At 49.0% G+C, this 22683-nt stretch overlaps 1 protein-coding gene across 6 annotated transcripts in view; it reads right to left on the bottom strand.

Annotated features, from left to right (window-relative positions):
• The window catches only part of ZNF532 (zinc finger protein 532), a 112627-nt gene that overhangs the window by 5971 nt on the left and 83973 nt on the right, over positions 1-22683 (bottom strand). For all 6 annotated transcript variants that reach the window (XR_011563871.1, XM_070779122.1, XM_070779121.1 and 3 more), the window contains one exon: positions 616-728. Coding sequence is in view for 5 of the 6 variants with exons in the window: in XM_070779122.1 (XP_070635223.1) it covers positions 616-728 (113 nt within the window). In the remaining variant the exon portion in view is untranslated. The remainder of the gene's footprint in view (positions 1-615; positions 729-22683) is intronic.

The following is a 22683-nucleotide window of genomic DNA, read 5'->3' as shown; positions in this document are numbered from 1 at the left end:
TTAGGGAGGGAGGACTCTGCCATCCACACCCACTTCCTTCCTGTTCTCTCAGTGCAGCGTTTCCTCCTAGAATCACTGGCTCCGTCACCACAGTCTCGGCACACAGGCTGGTCTGCTGATGCCGGCAACTCAACTGTGTGTAGGGAACCAAAGAGCATCTCCTTCAGCTGAGTCCCTACCTGCCTGCGAGTCACTGTGCCAAAACTCTCAGTAATGAAACCACAAATCTCTGCTTAACAGAGAGCACAGCTGGGACTTTTTGGGCGGTCCAGGGCTTAGGGCTCTGTGCTCTCACTGACGGAGCCTGGGTTCAATCCCTGCTCAGGGAACCAAGACCCTGGCCACAAGCTGCTCCGCATACACACACACAAACACAGGGAACAGGTGAGAACATACAAGGCCCGGGCAAGGAGCTGCTCTTTCTAATTTTCATCTTGTCCGAGTGCTACAAACCAGGCAAGAACGGCCTGCCAGAACAAAACATGATTCAAGAAAAGAAACCCACACACCAGGGGGCGGAAGACGGGGAAGTGGGAGGCTGACAGGGAAACGGGGAAGCGGGCACTTCCCGCCTGACCTGCGCACGGCGCCGCCCCGTGAGAAGCCAGGACTTACGAGCAGGTGTAAACTTTCCTGATGCCTTTGTGCTTGATCCGGTTGTGGCGGCAGAGACTGTGGGACGAGCTGAAGGACTTGTCGCACTGGCGGCACGGGTGCTTCTTCATTTGCTTTATCAGGAGAAAAGAGGGACAAAGTCACCGGAGACAGCAAAGCAGAAACGCCTGACGAGCTAAAGACTCTTTCGTTAATGGCTGTGTACCACTATCGTTTAGCGATACATTAACAAGACTAAAAGATTTTTTTCAAATTTTTTATCGAAATATAGTTGCTCTACGATGTTGTGTTAAGTTCTGCTGCACGGCACAGTGAGTCAGCTGAACGATTCTCTTAAAGACGCAACAGAAGGGGCTAACAGGGCCGGGGTTATCATGGGGGAATTTGGTTATAGCCATTTAGAAATATAAGCTAAACTCAGAAAATAAATACCCCGTCTACACTAAATCTCTCACTTCTAGAGAACAGGACATACTTTATTATAAGGCTATGTTTTTTTCCTCAAAAACACTTATGATGGAAAAAGAAAAAAAAACCATGATTCTGATTCAACACAAACACCCAGATAGCTGAAATGAAGACATGACGTCGATTTTCTTTGCCTAAGAGCTGTTATTTTTAGAAGGCAGATAACCTAGAAAAACACAATTCTTTAGTAGATACCAAATAAAGCCATTATTTCATTTACTATATCCAGAAAGAACCCGTTTCCTTCTCCAATGTGCCATTTAAAATCTCTGGCTAATTTTAAACACCTTTAGCTTTCCCCCCCAATAACTCATTATTCTGTATATAAGGAAAGAGTTTTCCAAGAAAAATTTTTAAATGATACCATTTGATTATCTCAAGAACACAAGCGTGATACCACTCTGGGGAGCGTGCCTGAGGGTGTATGTGGAATGAGTCTGTGTGTGGGCGTGCATTTGTGTCCTGGGGGCACACTGAACGACCGAGAGAGCCATCAAGAGAGATCTCAACATCAAAGTGAAAACTTTCCCACTTCGGCTAAGACATCATTATAAGTTAATTCAACAGATTCTCATGTGTAACCTTTGAAGTAAAATCAGTAATATCTTTAAAAACAAATTCTTTGGGCATGATATGCGCTGTAGTCTGGAATTAACGTCACATCCCAAGGAAATGAAATCAAGAAAGAATGGCCGGCCTCGTGAATGGAACAAAATTTGGCTCAGCCCTCATTAAAACTAAGGATGGAGCAGGAATTAAGTTCTCACGAGAAACTCTGTTACTATCTTTGGCCATCAGAAGAGATAAACAAGCAGTTGCGACCCATTTGATAAAGAAATGATCCGTTTTTTAAAAAATATTTTTATGTTAATCACCTGGCAAACACGTCCTCACTCCAGCTGGTGAGGAAATGAATTCGAGGCAGCTGAGAGCCTGGTTCTGGAGGCCCAGGTGGGCCGGCACCTTTGCCCACCACTCGTGAACCACATGACGGGGCATTTCCCGCCCTCCGAGCGATTGGGGGGTCACAGCGGTGACGTCCTCGGAGAGGGTGCTGGGGTCGTCGGGGGGGGGGCGCTGAGGGGCTAGCGCAGTGCCTGGGATGCAGACAGAGCCTCAACGCGCTATTTTAGTAACAAGCTGGTGAGGTTATTATTAACAAGCAGCTGGTTATTTTATCATCCAAGTTTCATTTGTTAAAAAGCATCTTTTATTATTTAAAAGCAAATTCCCTGGTGGTAGCAGTGCTTAGGACTCCACACTTTGGCTGCTGAGGGCCTGAGTGCGGAACTAACATCCGTCAAGACTCGAGGCATAGCCAGAAAAACAGCAAAGCGCTGTGACGGACATGATGGACGTGGCCCAGACAAGGCCGAGGAGGAGGTTCCTTCTCCGGGTTAAAGACGAAAGTTGTACCATGTGCCCCAGGCGGGCCTAGGGTTCAAGAACCTTCCTGCCAGGGCAGGAGGCGAGAGAGACATGGGTTCAGTCCCTGGGTTGGGAAGATCCTCTGGAGAAGGAAATGGCAACCTGCTCCGGTATTCAAGGCCTGGAAAATTCCATGGATGGAGGAGCCTGGCAGGCTACAGTCCACGGGGCCTCAAAGAGTCGGACACGACTGACCACACCCACTTACATACTTTGTATTGTTTTCCTAAGCACATCCAGGGTCACATGCATATGTATCATACCTCCCAGAACGCAAGAATGATCTCTGGGGGAAAAGAGAGAGACAGAAGGAACAAAGCCAGCAACCAGCTAGCACCTGAGACACCCTGCCCCTTCAACTTCATAAAAATGCTGATCACATTAAATAGACCATCCCCAGTCTCTTGGGGAGAAGGCAATGGCACCCCACTCCAGTACTCTTGCCTGGAAAATCCCATGGGCGGAGGAGCCTGGTGGGCTGCATGCAGTCCATGGGGTCGTGAAGAGTCGGACACAACTGAGTGACTTCACTGTCACGCACTGGAGAAGGAAATGGCAACCCTCTCCAGTGTTCTTGCCTGGAGAATCCCAGGGACGAAAGATCCTGGTGGGCTGCCGTCTATGGGGTTGCACAGAGTCGGACACGACTGAAGCGACTTAGCAGCAGCAGCAACAGCAGTCTCTTGGACTAGCACATGGACCCAGAGAAGGAAGAAGAAGCTTCCTTTAGAATAAAACCAGGAACAGTTGGTCATGAATAATTGTATGTTTCAAAAAGGTTTTTTAAAAAAATCTAATTTCTGTCGAATTTTTGTACATGTAAGATGGACAATGTTAAGATCACCTGGGAGAGTCAAAACACAAGACATCTTTCCAAAATCAAGACAGGGGCTTTCCTGGTGGCTCAGTGGCAAAGAATCACCCTGCCAATGCAAGAGACTCAGGTCCGGCCCCTGATCCACAAGATCCCACGCACCGCAGAGCAGCTAAGCCCCTGCAGCACAAGGACTGAGCCTGCGCTTGAGAGCCCGGGAGCCGCACGGACTGAGCCTGCGCTCGAGAGCCCGGGAGCCGCATGGACTGAGCCTGTGATCGAGAGCCGGGGAGCCACAAGGACTGAGCCTGGGCTCCAGAGGCGGGAGCTGCAGAGACTGAGCTAGCGCTCAAGAGCCCGGAAGCCACAAGGACTGAGCCTGGGCTCCAGAGGCGGGAGCTGCACGGATTGAGCCCCCTGCAGCAACCACTGAGCTCTGGAGCCGGCTCTGCAACCAGAGAGGCCACTGCAGGGAGAAGCCTGAGCGCCACGGTGAAGGGGAGCCCTGCTCCCCGCAACCAGAGAAAGGCCCTTGCAGCACCTAAGAGCCCAGCACAACCAAAAATAAACTAAAAAGTAAAAGCAAGACAGTCACAGCAAATAATCATAAAGAAGGGAGCCAACTGAAGTGATTCTTTCTAGGCATTCAACAGTGCATAGGCCTCAGACACATGCAGACTGGATCTCTATTATGGTGGAGATTTTAACATGCTACTTCTTGTTATGGCATATTTGTATTAACATAAAATTGAAATTGTAATAGAGAAGTATCAGTAAAGAAAGTCTCAGTAGATGATAAAATAAATGAAGAACAGCTCAGCTGAATCAATAATTACTATTTTCCAAAAAAGAGTTGACAATGTATGAGGTATTCTTTTTCAACATCTTCATGGGGAAAAAAAAAAAAAACCCTGCAGAAATGAACTGTAAAATCCAAAAACAATGGGGCAAGGTTTCCTAAATGCCTGGTGACAAGAAAATTACAAGTTTAAACCCCAGTTTCCAGATCAAACCTGCCAGGTTTGATCACCTAACAAAACAAATGACTTTTTTCTTTGTTAAATTTTAAATACTAACTTGTTTGAAGGTGCTTTGCCTATTTTCATAATTTGTATCTTCAATATTCTAATAGTTCCTACTGTTACTTTATGACACCGAAAGCAATTTTTGATCAAAAGTGGGGAAAAAATAGCATTAAGAAAAGTATAAATGTCTATCATCATTCTATTTTCAAGACTTTTAAGGTCCTTTACTCTTTCCAGCTGCTATAGCAGCATAAAGCTGATATTAACAGAACCAGGGCCTTAAGTGGAAACTGTATACTTAAATCAGAAAACAAATTGTGAATTGTAAATTATTTTGTCTTTAAATAGAACTATTCAAAGAAACAGGTGGCAGCGTCTGAAAATTTTGATAAGACTTTAGAATATCGAACCACCACTTGGGTGAACTTGCTAGATTTTCTCCCTCATCTCCAATTGCTGACTCTTATCTTCACGTCCTGTAGGAAAGAAAGCGTCATCACTAATTCCTCTGCTCTGAATGCCCTGGCCTTGGGCTCAGGTTTGAGCTCTGGGATTTAAAATGCCTCTAAAAGCCCTTCTTTCTGGATGGCACTTGGTGGACATTCTGATAACCGGTCCCTTCCCATGACTTGGCTTGAAGGCCTCTTTCGGGTTCGGGGGACAGTGGAAAAGCTGGAGAAAAGGCACAGCCCCACACACCCACCCAGCCCGAGCTCCCCTTCTCCCAGCTCTTCTGAGCGCCCTTCCTCCCCAAGGCTTCGGACTCACAGCCGCATGCAAAGAGCCCCCCCTGACGACCACCACACATCCAGACAGAGATCTGAGATGAGGGGGGACTGGACTCATTCCCAAATCACAGTGACACACACCCTTCACCTCGATCACAGCACTTTTTATGAAAACGGAAAAGCCAAACTGCTTATATAGTTTTCAGCCTATCACAACAGCAGTCTCTCAGAATTTAACTCCTAAAACTCTGAACCCTTTCACTTGGGAATCGATTCTGGACATAGTGGTTGGTGCTGCTGTGAGAGAACATACACGGGACACAGGTTCTAGATCGCAGAGCTAGGCAGAGTCAGGCGGACGCCCACAGGGCTCCAGCCACAGTCAGTAAGGAGCCTGACACTCAAAACCTGCCAGCGACTCGCTCAATGAAGAGCGTCGTGCATCGACACACAGTAGAAACATTTCTTAACAGCTGGTTAAGAAACACACAGGTGCTGCAGAAAGTATGGCACCTCACCTTGAAAAAGGCCTGCACTTTGCTGGTGGAAGTGAGCGCCAGGGGGCTTACCTGAAAACGGAGGGCAGCTGTGACCCCTTCCTGTGGACCTGTGTGACCCCCCCAGCGGGAAACGAGGGCGCTGGCGGGGCTGGGAGATGTGTGCACAAGTGTGTCGCGTGTATTCCTGCACGACTCCGTTTCATGGTTTTCTGGAACTAGTGTTTCTCAGGAAGGGAATCACACACGAGCAAACTGAGAAGTCACCTTATGCTTCAATCGCTCCCTGATGAGTTATCAACTGCACTGGAACAAACCTGCGTTCTCAACACAGACCTCATATTCAATAGCAGAAAGGATTTGTACATACAGAGATTATTCACTGCAGCACTGTGTCTAATGCGAAAAGATGGAAAAAAAAAAAATCTGGGTCCATTCAAGGAGGACTGGTTAAATAAATGACATGCACTTAACGATACTCGTCATAAAGCTGTAGAAAGAAGGGAAGATCTCAAACCGCTGATATGAGAAGAACTGTAACATAAATGACGTGGAGACAGAACCAGGACACAAAATTGCATTAATAAGCTGTGTTCTGTGAAAGAAAGCTGCATTCTAGAAAGAGAACACAGATGTACAGAGGCTGACACGGCGCAGAGCAACGTCAAGGCCCGGCAAGGGTAGGAAGGAGGACTTTAACTGTACTCCTTCATATCATTTGGATTTTTGAACCATGTGAATGTAACTCTTAAATTTTTTTTTGGTTGCCTCAAAATTGTACACCATATTCACTGAGCTATTAATTTAAAAAATGTAAAACTCCCTTTTTAATGAGTTTTGAGAAATGGATAGTTAGAGACAGAACAGTTTTAGGGGCTTCTCTGGAGGGACAGTGGTTAAGACTCTGTCCTTCCAATGCAGCAGCACAGCTTCGATTTCTGGTCAGGAAACCAAGATCTCACATGGTGTACAGTGCAGCAGCAGCAAAAAAAAAAAAAAAAAAAAATATATATATATATATATACACACACACACACACACAGAACATTTCCATCACCCCCCAAATTCCCACATGCCCCTTTAGATCAACACTTCCTTCCCACACCCAGCTCTTGAAAACCCTGATCTGTCTTCCATCCGACGGTTTTACTTTTTCCGTTTGTCGTGTAAATGGACCACGCAGTCTAACGTGTGTGCCTCTCACCTGGCATCACACGAGTGCATCACCCGAGTGTATGCCCTGCTTCTCGCTGTGGAGGAATACTCCATTGCATGAATAGATCTCTGTTTGTTTATTCATTTATCAGGGGAAGGATTTCTGGGTTGTTTCCAGTTTGGGGAAATTACTAAAGTATACAGTATAAATACTTAAAACTATAAACAGTCATGGACAGGAAATACGATCTGATTTCTCTTGGGTAAATACCGAGGAGTGGGATTACTGGGTCATATGGTAAATTATGTAAGAAACTGCCAGTGTTTTCCAGATGGCTGCACTCTGTTTTTCCCAGCGATGGATGCGAGCTCTAATGGCTCAGCAGCCCTCCCAGCATTTCATAATGCCATTTTACTTTACCACAGCCATTACAAAGGGCGGCTAGTGGCGTTTCATTGTCGTTTAATTTGCATTCCTCTAATGACGAATGGTATTAAGGTAAAAAATTTTCAGTTAAGAGATTAAAACACCTTTTTATATGGTGTGCCTTTGTCTCAAAAAAACAAAAGTTTTTTGGTTTTTAATTTTTATTTCAGGAGGAATCATACTATCCTGTAAGCTCCTTGAAAACAGAAGCTGTGGGTCATTCATCTTTATATCCCTGGCTTTCAGCTTATGAAAACACTCGGTAAACATTCACTGTGTAAATGAATTAAAAAAAACACACACGATTTTCTACTGGAAAAATATGAGCATGTTCTACAAAGCGATCACGGAATAACAAGGATAAAAGTAGGATAAAACACTGGATAGAGAGCAAGCACTGGTTGTTTCCAGAAGGTGGGTGAGACACGGGCATGTCTGAATCTTGGTAAGAGCCTCGGAAAGACACGGGGACGGAGGCGGGGAGGCGGGGAGGGGCTCACAGGGAAGGAGGAGCCTGCAGAAGGGGCGCCCCCCGGAATCAGGTGCTAAACAGGTGTGCTGTGTACACAGCAGGGGCGGGGGGTGAGGAGGGGACGGGAAACTGCGGGAACTCCTGCCTGGAAGCTGCCACATCACAGTAAATGCAACGCCTCCAGATGCCATCGCCTTCACCTTCTTTCCCTTACTGTCACAGACTACAAAAATACCAAAGACCTACTGCAAAATAAAAGAGTAAGATTGCTTCTAATCTCACCAGTTGAGGTGTGTTGTGCGTGTGTGTGTGGTCAGTCATGTCTGACTCTTTGTGACTCCCTGGACTGTTGCCCGCCAGGCTCCTCTGTCCATGGGATTCTCCAGGTAACGATACTGGAATGGGTTACCATTTCCTTCTCCAGGGGATCTTTCTGACCCAGGGAACGAACCCACATCTCTTAAGTCTCCTGCACTGGCAGGCAGGTTCTTTACCCACTGAGCCACCTGGGAAGCCGCAGAACTGAAGTAACCATTATCAATTTCTAGCTGTATATCCTGCCCATGTCTTTTCTGGATACATGTATCCATGCGTATTTATAAGAATGAGTCCATATTATACATATTGACTTGTAACCTGATTTCCTCAATTGTAAGCAAACACAGCTACACATACTTTGCTGATTCCACAGTATTCTACTGTATGTGTGAGCCATAATTCATTGAACTATCCTGTTAATGATTTAGCTTGTTTCCACTTTTCAACTTTTACAGATACAATTTTCTGCCGTCAACCAATTACTCCTTTGGATAGAGTTTGGAAAAAACCAAGACTGTCTAGTTTAGAAGTTGTAAAAACGTTCCGGCTCTTTGACCCTTCTGGCCTGACTGTCCTCAGAAAGGACACCACCGATCTGCATCGCTGTCCCTTCATCAGGAGAGCTCAACGTCAGGACACGCGCGTCAACTCCGCCGAGGGGTGGGCAAACACGCTACGGCATTTTTGCTTCTCCTGAGAGCCCACTGAGGCTGGGCACCTAGGCACATGCTCCTGAACCTCCCTGCTTCCCTGGGGAGCTGCCCCATCACGTCCTTTCCGCCTTTCTACGGAGTGGGGGGCGGCGGGGCGCACGGGCGCAGACTCCAGGGTCTCGGGCACCACTCCGCAGGCTCTGGGCCAGCCACTGGGGTGACAGAGGGGCACCGATGGGTGTGAGCGGGGGACCAACATGACCGGCAGAGTTCAGACGGGTCGGGTGTGGAGCAGCAAGCCAGGCAGAGGCTTCGGGGGAGAGATGACGCGCCCTGCGCTTGGGAAGACGGGGGATGCCGAGTGGCTAGATTCAGCAGGTACGCCTCCAGGGTAGATCTGAGGATGGGCGGAATGCAGGACGCAGAGGAAATAAAGAGAGGGATCAAGCATCACCCCAAGCTCTGTGGCCTGGGCCCTGGTCGGGGCAGAGCTACCAGCTCCCCGCTGGGGAAAACGGGGAGGAGCGGGCTCAGGGAAGGAGAGGAAGCAAAATGGTTCAGTCACACTCTGGGTACATTAAGTGTGAGAAGCCCGCTGGACATCCAAGTGGAGAGGCTCAAGAGGTGGTTAGAGGCACGTGTGGAAAGCAGGGAAGGAGTCAGGCCAGAGATTTAAACAGACCTGTGAGTCAGGAGGACACGGACGTCGCCTGAAGTCTTGGGCCTGGATGAGAACTGTCTGAGTCGAAGGACCCAGCCCGTTCACAAGACGAGGGAGACCGGGGACAGCGGCGGATGAGGCCGATGCGAACCGAGAGAGGGCGGCGCTCCCGGGGCCTAGAGGAGCAAGCGCTCTAACGGGACCATGCAGATGAGAGCTTCGCCAGGTCAGCGAGGACACCGGCCGGGAAGGCCAGGCCGGGCCCTGGGCTCGGCGATGCAGCAGCGCTGGAGAGCGTGGCAGGGGTGGCTCTGCTGGTGGGGCCCTCCCCGGCGAGCCTAGTGGCTAAGGGTCCGGCTGCCGGTGCAGGGGGCGCGGGTTCAACCCCTGGTCAGGGAACTAAGATCCCACAGGCTGCCTGGTGCATCCAAAAAAAACAGAGTGGCTCTGGCGGAGCAGTGGGCTTAAAGTCTACATGGGGGAAGGAGCCAGGCAAAAAGATACGAAATGATTCCAGGCAGATTTAGTGCAAAGGAAGGCAGAGAGCAGGGAAGTGCAGGGGGGTTGTGGTGAAGAAAGCTGCTTTGTTAGGGTAAGGGTACCAGGGCAGGCTTTACGATGCTGAGAAAAACACAGGCGCAAATGGACAAGCGCGACCAGTCACCCCTCAAGGGGTGAGTCTGGATGGAGCACTCAGACAGGCTGTCCTTACAGGGGCTGGGGACCCACAGGGTCACCCTTTGTGATGGGAGATGGCAGAGCATCCCACATCAGGTACAATAGGGCCTTTTCACTACACCATCTCCTTGCTGCTGCTGCTGCTAAGTCACTTCAGTCGTGTCCGACTCTGTGTGACCCCATGGATGGCAGCCTACCAGGCTCCCCCGTCCCTGGGATTCTCCAGGCAAGAACACTGGAGTGGGTTGCCATTTACTGTAAGGCAAAACCCCAGCTTCTGGGCTTTTGAGACGCTCCACAATCTAATCCTCAATCTGTCATTCTGACTTCATCTCCTGGGACTTCATCAACCTTCTGTTCAGAGCCTCTCAAACCCACGCCTTCCAGACCAGGACCCCTTCCGCCCTGCCCCCGGGGCACCCAGCGGACCCGCCTCCTCCGGCCGGCCCAGCTCTCAGCTCCCTGGATGGCCTCCCCCTCTCTCCAGCCAGCTGCCTCTTCTCTCACCCAGGGCAACCCAGCTACAAGTGAACCGCCGGAAACGCGCATCTCAACGTGCCCCTCCTCTCCCCACGCCCACCTGGCATTTCCTGTAGCTTCTGGGGATGAAGCCAGCCCACCTGCCTACCCCCTACCCCACCCCAGCCTCCTGCCACTCCCTTCCCGGGATGTCACGGTCCAGAACTACTTCTGGCAGCCCCTTAGCTGTGCCAGCCCGTATTACCACATCCGTTCTCTGCCTGCTCCTCTGTACACGGGGCAAATTCCTCAGGCGCATGCTCCAAACACCTCTTTGGATAGCTGAGAGAAATACCTCTCTGGATAGCTGAGACAGTATTTCTTATCTTCAGCCTTCCCTGGCCATCTCCCAACTCCTGCTGATTCCCTACCAAACAGTGATGCTCAAATCTGCTTCCTTGTACCTTAGATTTAAGTCTAATTCTTCTCTTGAACGTATCACACCCAATTTTAACTTTTAATTTCACTCTACCCTCCTCTGACTTCTTGTAAGGCTGGACTGCATTTTATTGCTCACTTTAACCAGAGCCTCAACAGGTACCGAGTGGAAACCTGAACAGAAAGCATCTTTCCCTTTAGCATTAAATTATATCCCACCTTGTGATGCTCCGAAGACTCTTGTTTCACACGCAAGTCAAACTAGTTTTAGCTTCAAAAATATTTATCCTTTCTTCTTCTACCCAACTGTAAGCATCTGCTGGGCAAGGTTTATGTTTCACACTGTGTCTGTGCTCCCTCGTAGCAAATGCTATGCAATTCGATAAATATTTATAGAATAAAAGAAAGATACGGATGGAAGAACAAACACAGCATAAAGCTAAACATTCCCAAACTGGGAATGAATGAATGGCCTCTTCTAAACAGTTTCAGAATTGCACATAATTCCTGTAATATGCAAGTATGGAGAGGAACCGAAGACTTTTAAAAAACAAACAGTATAGACTGATAACCTGAGCAGGTTGAAAATCTACAGCCTGATACGCCTTTTTTACAAAATCAATTAGCTCTGCTACAGGATTAAAGTGTCCTAAGGTTACACACGTGCTTGCCAGGCGGTGCTAGGGGTAAAGAGCCTGCCTGATAACGCAGGAGATGCAGGAGGCAAGGGTTCATTCAATCCCTGGGTCGGGAAGATCCCCTGGAGAAGGAAATGGCAATCCGCTCCAGTATTTCTTGCCTGGAAAATCCCACGGACAGAGGAGCCTGGCGGGCTACAGTCCTCGGGGTCACAGAGTCGGACACGACCGAGCAACTAAGTGTGTGCGTGCGTGTGCACACACATGCAAACACACACACAAATTCCATGTAAATTATAACTCAGTAAGTTGATTATTAAAAAAGAAATTCACTAAAGAAATGTGTCACATCACTAGCATATTATTAAAAGGTATAATTTGCATTGTAAGGTTCTTGGAACTTTTCACCAGGATAAATTAACGCTTCTTTGTTTAATTCACCGATCTATGAGTAGATAAAACGTAAAGAAGTAAGCCTGCTCACCCACACCAGCCACACTCTTTTAGAGAACAGTCCTGTAGGCACACGAGTAGCCTACCTCCGTAACAGGGAATACTATGGGTCGTAAATAGGTATTTAGAGGAACACAGCATAGGAAACTCAAATTTCATACATGTGAAAGCATTAAGAAAAATAATTTTTGAGTACTAAACCATCCAAATTTCTACAAATTCAAATTGAATGGTTTGGGGGAAATATACACAGAGTATAAATGGAGACCAGAGGCTTGCAAACCTTTTCCGTAAACGGCCAGATTATAAATATTTTAGGTTTTGCAGACCATAAGGTCTGTTGCTACTCAATTCTGCCTCGTGGCTGAAAAGCAGCCACAGACGATGGCACACAAATGAATGGGCGTGGCTGTTTCAATAAATTATTTACAAAAGCAGGTGGCTGGCCTGTGAAATCAGTTTGCTACGCCCGATTCAGACCCCTGTCTCGCATTCTATAGAAAACAGAGCAAGTCTCAATCATTCAGAACCAAATCTATTTAAGAGAGATAAGTAATCAATCCAGGCTTAAAGAAAGTCAGGACTATAAAGTGAGAACGGTTTCTGTTCACATAAAGTGCTCAGAGCACGTCCTGCGGGCCACCAGGATCTAGATCACTGAAGCAACAGCTCTGAAATGAAGCGAGTTTACAGGCAGGCGCTTCAGCTTGCTGCTACGCCTGTTTAAAACAACACACAAACTAAGTCTCCAATCTGGCTGTAAGGCAAGCCAGTTTGCTGATGACACGGTACGATTTACACAGTAAGACAGGGAGCTGTAATAAACATAGAACAATGAAAGGCCAAATGCAGCACAGATGGGAAAGAAGCGTGTCCCACCACGGCGTCTGTGCTCGGAATCACAGCAGATACGAGGGCATACGTTTGGAAAAACAGAAGTGCTGCAAAAAGAACTGCTGTCCTAACAGAGCTGCGAGAACCACGGCGATGAAACTCAGAGACGCCTGCAGGGCCACCGAGGGCTGACCCTGTGCACGCGCCTTCCTAGGGCGTCTGCGTCCACCCCGCTGACCAGCGGTGACGGCACAGGGCTGTGGGGGTTACAGATCCTGGCACGCCCCAGGCCTCCACTCTCCTGCGTCAACTCCACCAGAGGCCCTGCCCCGTAACTCCTGACCCATCACGTTTCTCTCTCCTTCAGGTTTTCACAAAGAGAAAACCGGAACTGACAGGCGCCGTGGGCTGGGTGCTGCTGTATTTTGCTAAGACATTCAGGGATCAAAGATCACAGCAGAGCAGAATAATTCTGCGCTGCCCATTTCTCCCAGGTCTGGTTTGGTTTCCTGCCCATCCTTCTATTTTTAAGGGTTTGTCCTCTGTCTTCTGAGCCTCCCTGACTCTTGAAATGTATGCCCCCGGATGGGGGACACAATTATTCCTCTATTACTTTTGCTGTCAGAGAATCCAGTCTTTAAGGAGGGGACCACGGGGAAGGAAACACACACGGAGTGTTTCCCTTTTAAAATGTGTTTCTGGCCGTTGTGTCTTTGCCCTGGTGCCCGGGCTTTCTCCAGCTGTGGTGAGCGGGGGCTACTCTTCCCTGCGCTGTGTGGGCTTCTCACTGCGGCCGTTTCTCTTGCTGCAGAGCACAGGCCCCGGGGCCCTCGGGCAGCGAGAGGGTGCGGTTGTTGTGTTTCCTGGGCTCTCAAGCATGGGCTCAGTACTTGTGGTCCATGGACTCAGTTGTTCCACGGCACATGGGAATCTTCCCGGGTCAGGGATCGAACCCGCGTCCCCTGCCCTGGGAGGCAGGTTCTTATCCACTGTACCACTGGGAAAGTCCTTAATGTAATTTTTAAAACAGCTTTTCTTCCCTTTTAAATTCAAAAGCAACCTAAATAGAAAAGAGGTCATCGTGAAAATTTATTTTTCCCCCTCTGACAATCACTGTTTCATGAAAGAAACAAATACTACTATAGAATAAACAATTAAAATAATTAAAACATACCCCCTGAAGGCCTAAGTACAATCTTTCGAAATAAGTAAATATTTATTTCCACAAATCAAAAGAGAAAAGAAACTAGCTATTCCTTTTAAAGATGATCACTGTTTTCATCAGATGATCTGTCAGTACTTTGAAAGTAATTTCAGAAAGTAAACAAGCCCAGACATCAAAACCATGGACGTTAAAGCCAATGATGGTGGCTTTCTTCTTAATCCCAGTCCTACGTCTTGTATTAATCTCTGCAGCCCTCTTGATAAACCACATTAAAGAGGCAAGCGGGCAGGTGTTCTCAACTCCCAAACCGGAAGGTACGAGAGCACACGCGAGCCGCGGTGCGGCCCGCACGGGGTGGGAACGAACCCTCAGCTGCTGTGGGCCGTCCTGGGTGTGGCTGGGTGGCGGTGTGGTGTGTGGTGACTCTGGTGGGCGTGGACGTGAACAAGTGACTTCAGGGATTCCCACCTTCTTCCGCCGACAAACCCTTCCAACTCCACCGGCAATGCGTGGGGAGCCCCGGGCGGACACTGATGTGGTCCAGGACCTCCCTCCGCTCCAGCCCTGCCCCGGGCTTCAGCTCACCTCCTGCCCCACAACAGGAATGTGTTCTCACAACGTGGGGGACTGCTTCAAAGCCACATCCAACCTTGAGGCGGAGGGAAGGGCTACTGGTCCTTGGGCAGCCTCGTGGGTCTGAAGTCTTCCCAGCTACAAACTAAACCCCCCCGGGAACCTGTGACCTCTGAGCCACATTCCAGAGCCATCTATTTTTGATTCTTGCCAAGACAACCGAAGCCAGGACAGCCTTGTTATTTCCTTTGACGCCCCCACTTTGGGATGTAAAATTATTTTCTGGTTGTTTTGGGCTTCAATATAGTATCAGCTTACAGAAGAGGGTGCTACATTCTTAAAACTTAAAAATCTGGTCTGCCAGCTGGACTTAGAAACACATTTTCCTAAGGAGGTAACAAATGGATGTTGCATTCTTGGAGAAGCACATACAAGCCTTCTCACATTGTACAGCAACACTGAACCAATATTCTGAAGCCTCACCACCACTTTCCGCTCTGGTTCAATGAAGAAAACTAATTCCACAGCCGTGTCACTTTGTTGACCAAGGTCCGTCTGGTCAATGCTACGGTTTTTCCAGTAGTCGTGTACAGATGTGAGAGCTGGACCATAAAGAAGACTGAGCGCTGAAGAATTGATGCTTTTGAACTGTGGTGTTGGAGAAGACTCTTGAGAGTCCCTTGGGCTGCAAGGAAATCAAACCAGTCAACCCTAAAGGAAATCAACCCTGAGTATTCATTGGAAGGACTGATGGTGAAGCTGAAGCTCCAATACTTTGGCCACCTGATGCGAAGAGCTGACTCATTGGAAAAGACAGTGATGCTGGGAAAGACTGAAGGCAGGAGAAGGGTCGACAGAGGATGAGATGGTTGGATGGCATCACCAACTCGATGGACGTGAGTTTGAGCAATCTCCAGAAAGCCTGGTGTCCTGCAAGGGGTCGCAAAGAGCTGGACACAAAAACAAACAAAACTCCTGGAGCAAATGTGGGCATTTTAGGTCATGAAAGCAACTGCTGTCCACCCCCAGTCCACGGCCCATCGGGCCTATACCTCCAACTGCCTCCAGGGGGCTCCAGGGGCAGGGAGGGAGCCCAGGGGCACAGGAAGGGGCTGAGGTTTGAGAAAACACAGGGTGTGGGGGCGGGGGCAGGGGGCACCGGTCTGGGTCCCGGGCAGTGGAGGCCAAGAGAGGAGGAGAACCGCTCCTGGGTGACAGGGAGGGAAGGCAGTCCCTGGCTGTGGGTGGTGGTTTTAGTAAGAAACGTTCTGAAGCCAGCAAGTCCCAGGACCTTCATCCAGAACAGACGGAAACGTATTTCTCCCGCGTGGTTGCAGGACCAGCCTGGCATCCAGGGAGCCTCCACACCCCCTGAACCCGAGCAATAAACAGGAGGTGCCCAGGGAAGAAGCGTCGTCCCTGGTCTCCGAAATCATAGTGCCCTGCTGGGTCCCTGCAGGGGTGGGGACAGCCCACGCTGCCACACGCCCTGGGACAGAGGACCACCCAGCTGCGCTCCAAGTGCAAGGATTCTCAGTGCTGACCGGCGCTGTAAGTGACCTTCTAACACCCGTTCAGTGAGCCCCTTCTGGCCAGACGGCTTGCACCTGCCAGGTGGAAAGGTACAACGACAGGCGCCATCCACGCTTACCGAAGCAGCCAGAGGAACCTGCCGCAGGCTGGGCCTGGCCACAGCGCGGGCCGGGGCAGCCTGGCTCCCCGGGGCCCTGACCTGCTGCTCGGGGCAACTGGGGCCCTGCTTCCACCCGCCAGGATTGCCCTGCTGCTGACGAAGACAGAGAATAAGGAGAGGACGCACTGTCGCGACTGAGGCGGTCACAGGCGAGCAGACGAACACAGAGGAGCCCCGCGGGGACAGCTGCTGGCAGGACTAGCTGAATTCACCGGGGAGTGACCCGGGTATGAGGCGAGCACAGGGATTCCCAGGCAAAGGGAACTGCAAACGGCAAAGCCAAGGAGGAGGCGTGGTGTGCGGGAAGGGCCGGAAGCAGCTGGGGTTTTTTTGCTGGAACCACAGGAAAGGGCCTGGTCGGGCAGGTGTGGGAAGGCCCAGGTGAGATGGCCAAGGGCTCAGGACCCCACCACGAACACACCCATGAGGGCTGGTCCACTCGGGACAGACAGATGGCAGTCCCAACAGGTGCTCTGGCAGTTTTGTGGAGACCTACCACACACCTGTCACCTAACCGCTGGGTCTGATCTGAGTTCTGATCGGAGGTCGACTGGTTCTATCGCAGACCCTCTACTGGGACCATTGGCCGCCCCAGCTCTGGCTCCTCCAGCCCCTAAAATCCTACAAGACTTTCACAGACACATCTGCTAACCTGAGAACTGGGACTGAACACATCTGCCTACTACTTTGTGTTATTAGATTATTGTAAGTCCTTAAAATTGGGCTTCCCTAGTGGCTCAGACAGTATAGAATCCGCCCGCAATGCAGGAGATCCAGGTTCGATCCCTGGATCAGGAAAATCTCCTGAAGGAGGGCACAGCATCCCATTCCAATGTTCTGGCCTGGAGAATCTCAGGTACGGAGGAGCCTGGCGGGCTTCAGTCCATGAGGTCACACGGAGTTGGACACAACTGAAGCGACTTAGCACGCACAAACGCACATCCCTAAATTTGAGGATTTTATACTTAATATTCAGTGGAATGTACACTGATAAGCCTTGTCTAATTTCAGTGATTTCATAGTGGCCACGTCTTTCCCTTTAGACCATATGACTGGGCATGTATAAAAATAAATTTAAAGCCCTTCAACTTTGTTTGCAGAAACCTCTGGTGAGTTTCCAGAAAAATGTCTCCTAAAATAGCTGCAATGAACATCTGAGCAGACATAAATGTTTTACATCTAAGAGCAAATTTTCTAAAACATCTGAAGAAAAAAATCCCTTCCGGCTATAAATAAAATTGGGAATAATATTTTACAATCTTATTTAAGTCACATTTTCAAAAGAATCTATTAATCTTTCTTGAAGGTTTTATTTTTCTTCATTTTCTGTCGCTCATGAAACAGTAAACTTCAAAAGTGGAAACTGGGCACCCAGCTTGTCCTTTTACCTTCTTTGAAAGGAGTCAGTCAGTTCAGTTGCTCAGTTGTGTCTGACTCTGCGACCCCATGGACTGCAGCATGCCAGGCTTCCCTGTCCATCCCCAACTCCCCAAGCTTGCTCAAACTCATGCCCATTAAGCCCGTGATGCCATCCAATCATCTCATACTCTGCTGTCCCCTTCTCTTCCCATCCTCAATCTTTCCCAGCATCAGGGTCTCTTTCCAGTGAGTCAGCCCTGACCCCACCACGGCAGTCATTCCAGGGAAGTCCTGAGTCCCAGCCAAGGAATCTGAGACTGTTACACTCAATGTTCTCCCCAAACCACAGGCACACGCTCGTTTAATGATGGTATAACCAACTTTAGCCAAGGCCAACTGCCTAAATTAAACTGACAGTGAGGAAAGGCACATATTAGCTGTTCCATATTAACACTGAAAGAGCCAATGAGACGAGAACTGAGCACTTGTATCAAGCTTCTCTGCTCTGCAAAGAGTGGCTGCTTATTAGCAGTGTATTGAGGAGGCAGGACTGGAATCCTACCTCTGCCACTTACAAGCTGTAGAGCCTGGGGTAATAAAATCAGCCTTCCCTACGGTTCCTTTCCTCGTCTGTAAAATAGCATTAGTAACAACGTCCTTCTCGGGGCCTGCTTCGAGGGTAAGTGCCCTGTTTATTAAAACAGTGCACACCACGCGGGCAGGGAGCCCTCGCCCGTCATTTCATCAGCCCACCTTCCAACTCAGCGCAAGTCACCAACACCATCAGCAACGACATGCAGTTTAATATGCTTTGAACCAAAACATTTGACACTTTTATATTAAAAGTTTTTCACTGAATCACCAAGAAGACTTATACAATCATATATAGTAAACTATACTAATAAACTATGAAACATAAAGTATAGTAAAATTATAATAAATGTATAATTTCAATTATAAATAAAATATTCAAATACTAAAATACAGTCTAAAATTTTAAACATGTTAAGATTATAATAAAAGACTAAATACATTAATAAAAATATCAACTTCAGTGGCCAAAATTACAGATGTGTACGTGTGTGTGTCGAGTTGCGTCTGACTCTTTGTGACCTGATGGACTGCAGCAAACCAGGCTCCTCTGTCCATGGGATTCTCCAGGCAAGAACACTGGAGTGGGTTGCCAGGCCCTCCTCCAGGGGATCTTCCTCACCTAGGGACTGACCTGCATCTCCTGCAGTGCAGGCAGATTCTTGACCGCTGAGCCATCAGGGAAACCCCAAATTAGAGCTAAGTCTCCTAAAAGCAGCAATGCTGTATGTTTCTTACACAAAGCATTAATACACAAACTCTAGCTTACGTGACCTTCAACTCCTGGTTCACAATTAAGTGCTCCTGGTCACAGAATATGCAACTCACTTAAATACATTTCTCCTGAGACCCTAAGCAACCACAATTAAATTCTAGGCCAAAGAACAGGAGAAACTGATTTTTTTTCGCCTCTCATTAGGATGGTATAGTTTTGGCAGACAGTTAATGTCACCAGAGCTGGAAGATGAGTTTCAGGATAAAAATCTATTCCTCTTCTTACAGTCAGATTAATTAAATAAAAGGCCTTTTCGTATCCCTAAGTAACGAGAGCCTAATGGCAACAGGAATGCCTCTGCTGCTGCTGCTGCTGCTAAGTCGCTTCAGTCATGTCCAAATCTGTGCGACCCCATAGACGGCAGCCCACCAGGCTCCTCTGTCCCTGGGATTTTCCAGCAAGAGTAGTGGAGTGGGGTGCCACTGCCTTCTCTGAGGAATACCTCTAAGTAAGGCTAAAAGAACGAAAGCGGAACTGCATGACAACCAACTCCAAAAGTTAACTGCAAACAGTCTGTTCATATTCCTAACTAGTGGCCAATAAATACCACAATAAAACAGGAAGACAAACAAAAAGCTGAGGTAACACTTTATAATCCTAAAAATGTTTCAGAAAGATTAGGGGAAAAAACTTCGCCCTAACACATATTTCAGAAGCGTAACTAGGATCCAGGCTGGATGGGTGCTTTTAAAAAACACATGCACACAAACACACAGGAAACGCACCACGATTTAACAAGCACATGACCGCACACTCGGCAAGAGCCCCGCTCAGCTTCCAGATACCCCCATCCTTCCGCGCGCCCTCCTCCTTTCCCACCACTTTCCCTGGTGGCTCAGAGGTTAAAATGTCTGCCGGCAATGTGGGAGACCCGGGTTCGATTCCTGGGTCGGGAAGATCCCCTGGAGGAGGAAACAGCAACCCACTCCAGTATCCTTGCCTGAAGAATCCCATGGACAGAGGAACCTGGTGGGCTACAGTCCACGGGGTCGCAAAGAGTCGGGCACAACTGAGCGACTTCACCTTCACTTTCTTTCTTTCTCTCCACCTACGTCTCAGAGTATGCCGGAAGCGTATTTCACAACAGGAAAGATAAGATGCTGTACCAAGTATTCCAGGGAACCTGCCACCGAGGCCAAAAAAGGAGGCGCTAAGATCTGGGAGGCTTTTCCTAACGGACTGACCAACTCGCTGGAAACAAAAACATTAAGACATCCGGGGGCCTCCCCGGCGGCGCAGTGGGCAGGACCCCGCCTGCCAATGAAGGGGACACGGGCTCGATCCCTGGTCTGGCAAGGGTCCACGTGCTGCAGAACAGCCAAGCCCGTGAGCCACAGCTCCTGGAGCCTCTGTGGGCCGGGTCCGCCCCCAGCGTCGCGGCCAGGAAAGCTGGCCTGGGGACATGTGTGTGCTGATTTGCGCTCTCCAGGTGATTCCAACGTGCAGCCAGTCTGCCAGAGACTAGGCGCCACTGGCGGTCACAAGAACTCTGCAAGTTCCGTTTCAATCTACAAACTGGATCAATGGAAGAGGACGTGCTTTTTGCCAGTGGACAGCTGGTGTGAGAAATGCGTTTTAGACCGTGACCACATATGCACGCCTGCCTCCTGGGAGCCATGGCACCACTGCACTCATCACTACGGGCGCTGTCACTTGGTCCCGGACTGAGTCCAAAGGGCATCCTTCCCATCCCCGTGTGGGTGGTCACCTGGCATCTGCCCGAATCTGCCTGCCCATGACAAGTAGGTACATATTTCACCCACAGGGCCCCAGAGTCCCTGTAACTTAATGGTTCGCCTATGGAGGATACAGGTATCAAAAAACAGCTATTAAAGCTCCCTCGGACTCCAACTTCTCTTTCCCTCCTGAGACTGTTTCCAGACCCTCCCCCTTCCGGTTGCCTTCCTGAGTGAAGGTGCATCACTCCCCGCCTCCAGTCAGGGCCACGAGAACCCGGGTGGCACCACTTCCAATGCTGCAGAGACGGCACTGGGTGGTTAACAGAACCTGTCCCCCACTCCCCACCAGGGCACAGTGACGACTACGCTGCCCGTGTGTCTGGCCACGTGACTTGTTCTGGCCAGTGGTATGTGTTGCACGTCACATCCAGAGTATAAGGGCATGTGATCCTTCAGTTTCTTTTTCCCCCTCCCCTACTGCAGCGGCACCCATGCTGAGATGACAGGGATGAAAGAAACTGTCTTGGTCACTGAGTCACCGAGGGACAGATGCCCCGGAGAACTGTTCACACTGGTGACAAACTGCACGGGCAAGAAATACACCTTTACTTTTGTATAAATCAATGGGCTTCAGGGAGCTTTACTGCTACCTAGGGTGCACCATCAGAGAAGGCAATGGCACCCCACTCCAGTACTCTTGCCTGGAAAATCCCATGGACGGAGGAGCCTGGTGGGCTGCAGTCCATGAAGTCACTAAGAGTCGGACATGACTGAGCAACTTCACTTTCACTTTTCACTTTCCTGCATTGGAGAAGCAAATGGCAACCCACTCCAGTGTTCTTGCCTGGAGAATCCCAGGGACAACGGAGCCTGGTGGGCTGTCGTCTATGGGGTTGCAGAGTTGGACACGACTGAAGCAACTTAGCAGCAGCAGAAGCAGGGTACACCATTGGTTCTCAAAGTGTAGATTTATGAGAAATGCAAACTTTATCAGACTCCATCCCAGACCTACTGCATCAGAAATTGTGGGGGTCTTGGGGCCCAGAGCTGAGTGCTTATTAAGATCCCCCTCTCCCAGGGGGATTCAGAGGCACAGTCAAGGTTTGAGAACCAGTAGCTGGATTTCAATGCCACATCAAAGGCATTTAACGTCTCTGCAGCCACAGAGGACGGGTGGACTTAAGACAGGCAGACAAAGCTGGAATGTTTTTCATGCAAGATAACTGAACCCTATCTGCCCCACATCACATCCATGTGCTTGATTTTTTTAAAACCTAGATGAAAAGTCCGTGTTTACTCATTCAGCTTTATCTTGTAAACTCCTTCCCAGCTTCTTTCCCTACAGTCAAAAGTCATTGGTAGAAATGCTCGGTAAAATCTGATCTGAAATGGCAGATTTCTCTCCAGAGAGAAACGAAATCCTGAATCAGCTATAAATTCAACATCCCATCTCGACCCTTCTGCGCAATCCTACAAAGAACAGTCCTGGGATGGAGACGGAAAGAGTCTCCATCTGTGCTGTTACCTAGCCACCTACTACCAAGTACCCTGTAAACAAAAGAAAATTAAGATTTACCTAGGGCCACCCACTGTTAGGAGTCAGCACGTTCTCATTCCTGGTGCTCAGAACCAAGCTTTCAGCAACGTTCTCTGAAATGGTCAGGCTCAGAAAGGCCAGAGAAAGGAGTCACACTCAAGTGTGCCAGCCCCGAAACCCCATGCTCCTAATTTCTAGAAACAGAACTGGACCATCTACACCCCCAGAGAACCCCAGCGAGCCCCAGGAAGTCTCACAAGGTCCATTGTGACGGCATCTAAGTTCCACAGGTCAGTGATGCAACTCTGCCTCAGGATCCAAGTGGAAGCTCGGCAATGGTCCCTTGATGGGCCGGGGCACCGGGCAGCAAATGAGAAAATGGCTCCAACAATCACAGATCACTGAACAGCTCTCAGAGCCGAACAAGTACAGACAACTTTTACCTTTTCATTTACCATCAGGTTCCTGAAATTCTAGATTTAAGAGATCTGTGAGAATGACCTCAGATACTATCTCACTGAGGGGATACTGATCTGAGGTCCCCGGGACA

Source organism: Bos indicus, chromosome 24, assembly GCF_029378745.1.
Source record: "Bos indicus isolate NIAB-ARS_2022 breed Sahiwal x Tharparkar chromosome 24, NIAB-ARS_B.indTharparkar_mat_pri_1.0, whole genome shotgun sequence".
NCBI classification, from domain to species: domain Eukaryota; kingdom Metazoa; phylum Chordata; class Mammalia; order Artiodactyla; family Bovidae; genus Bos; species Bos indicus.
The sequence above is the reverse complement of the archived record's forward strand: the minus strand, read 5'-3'. Positions and strand labels throughout refer to the sequence as shown.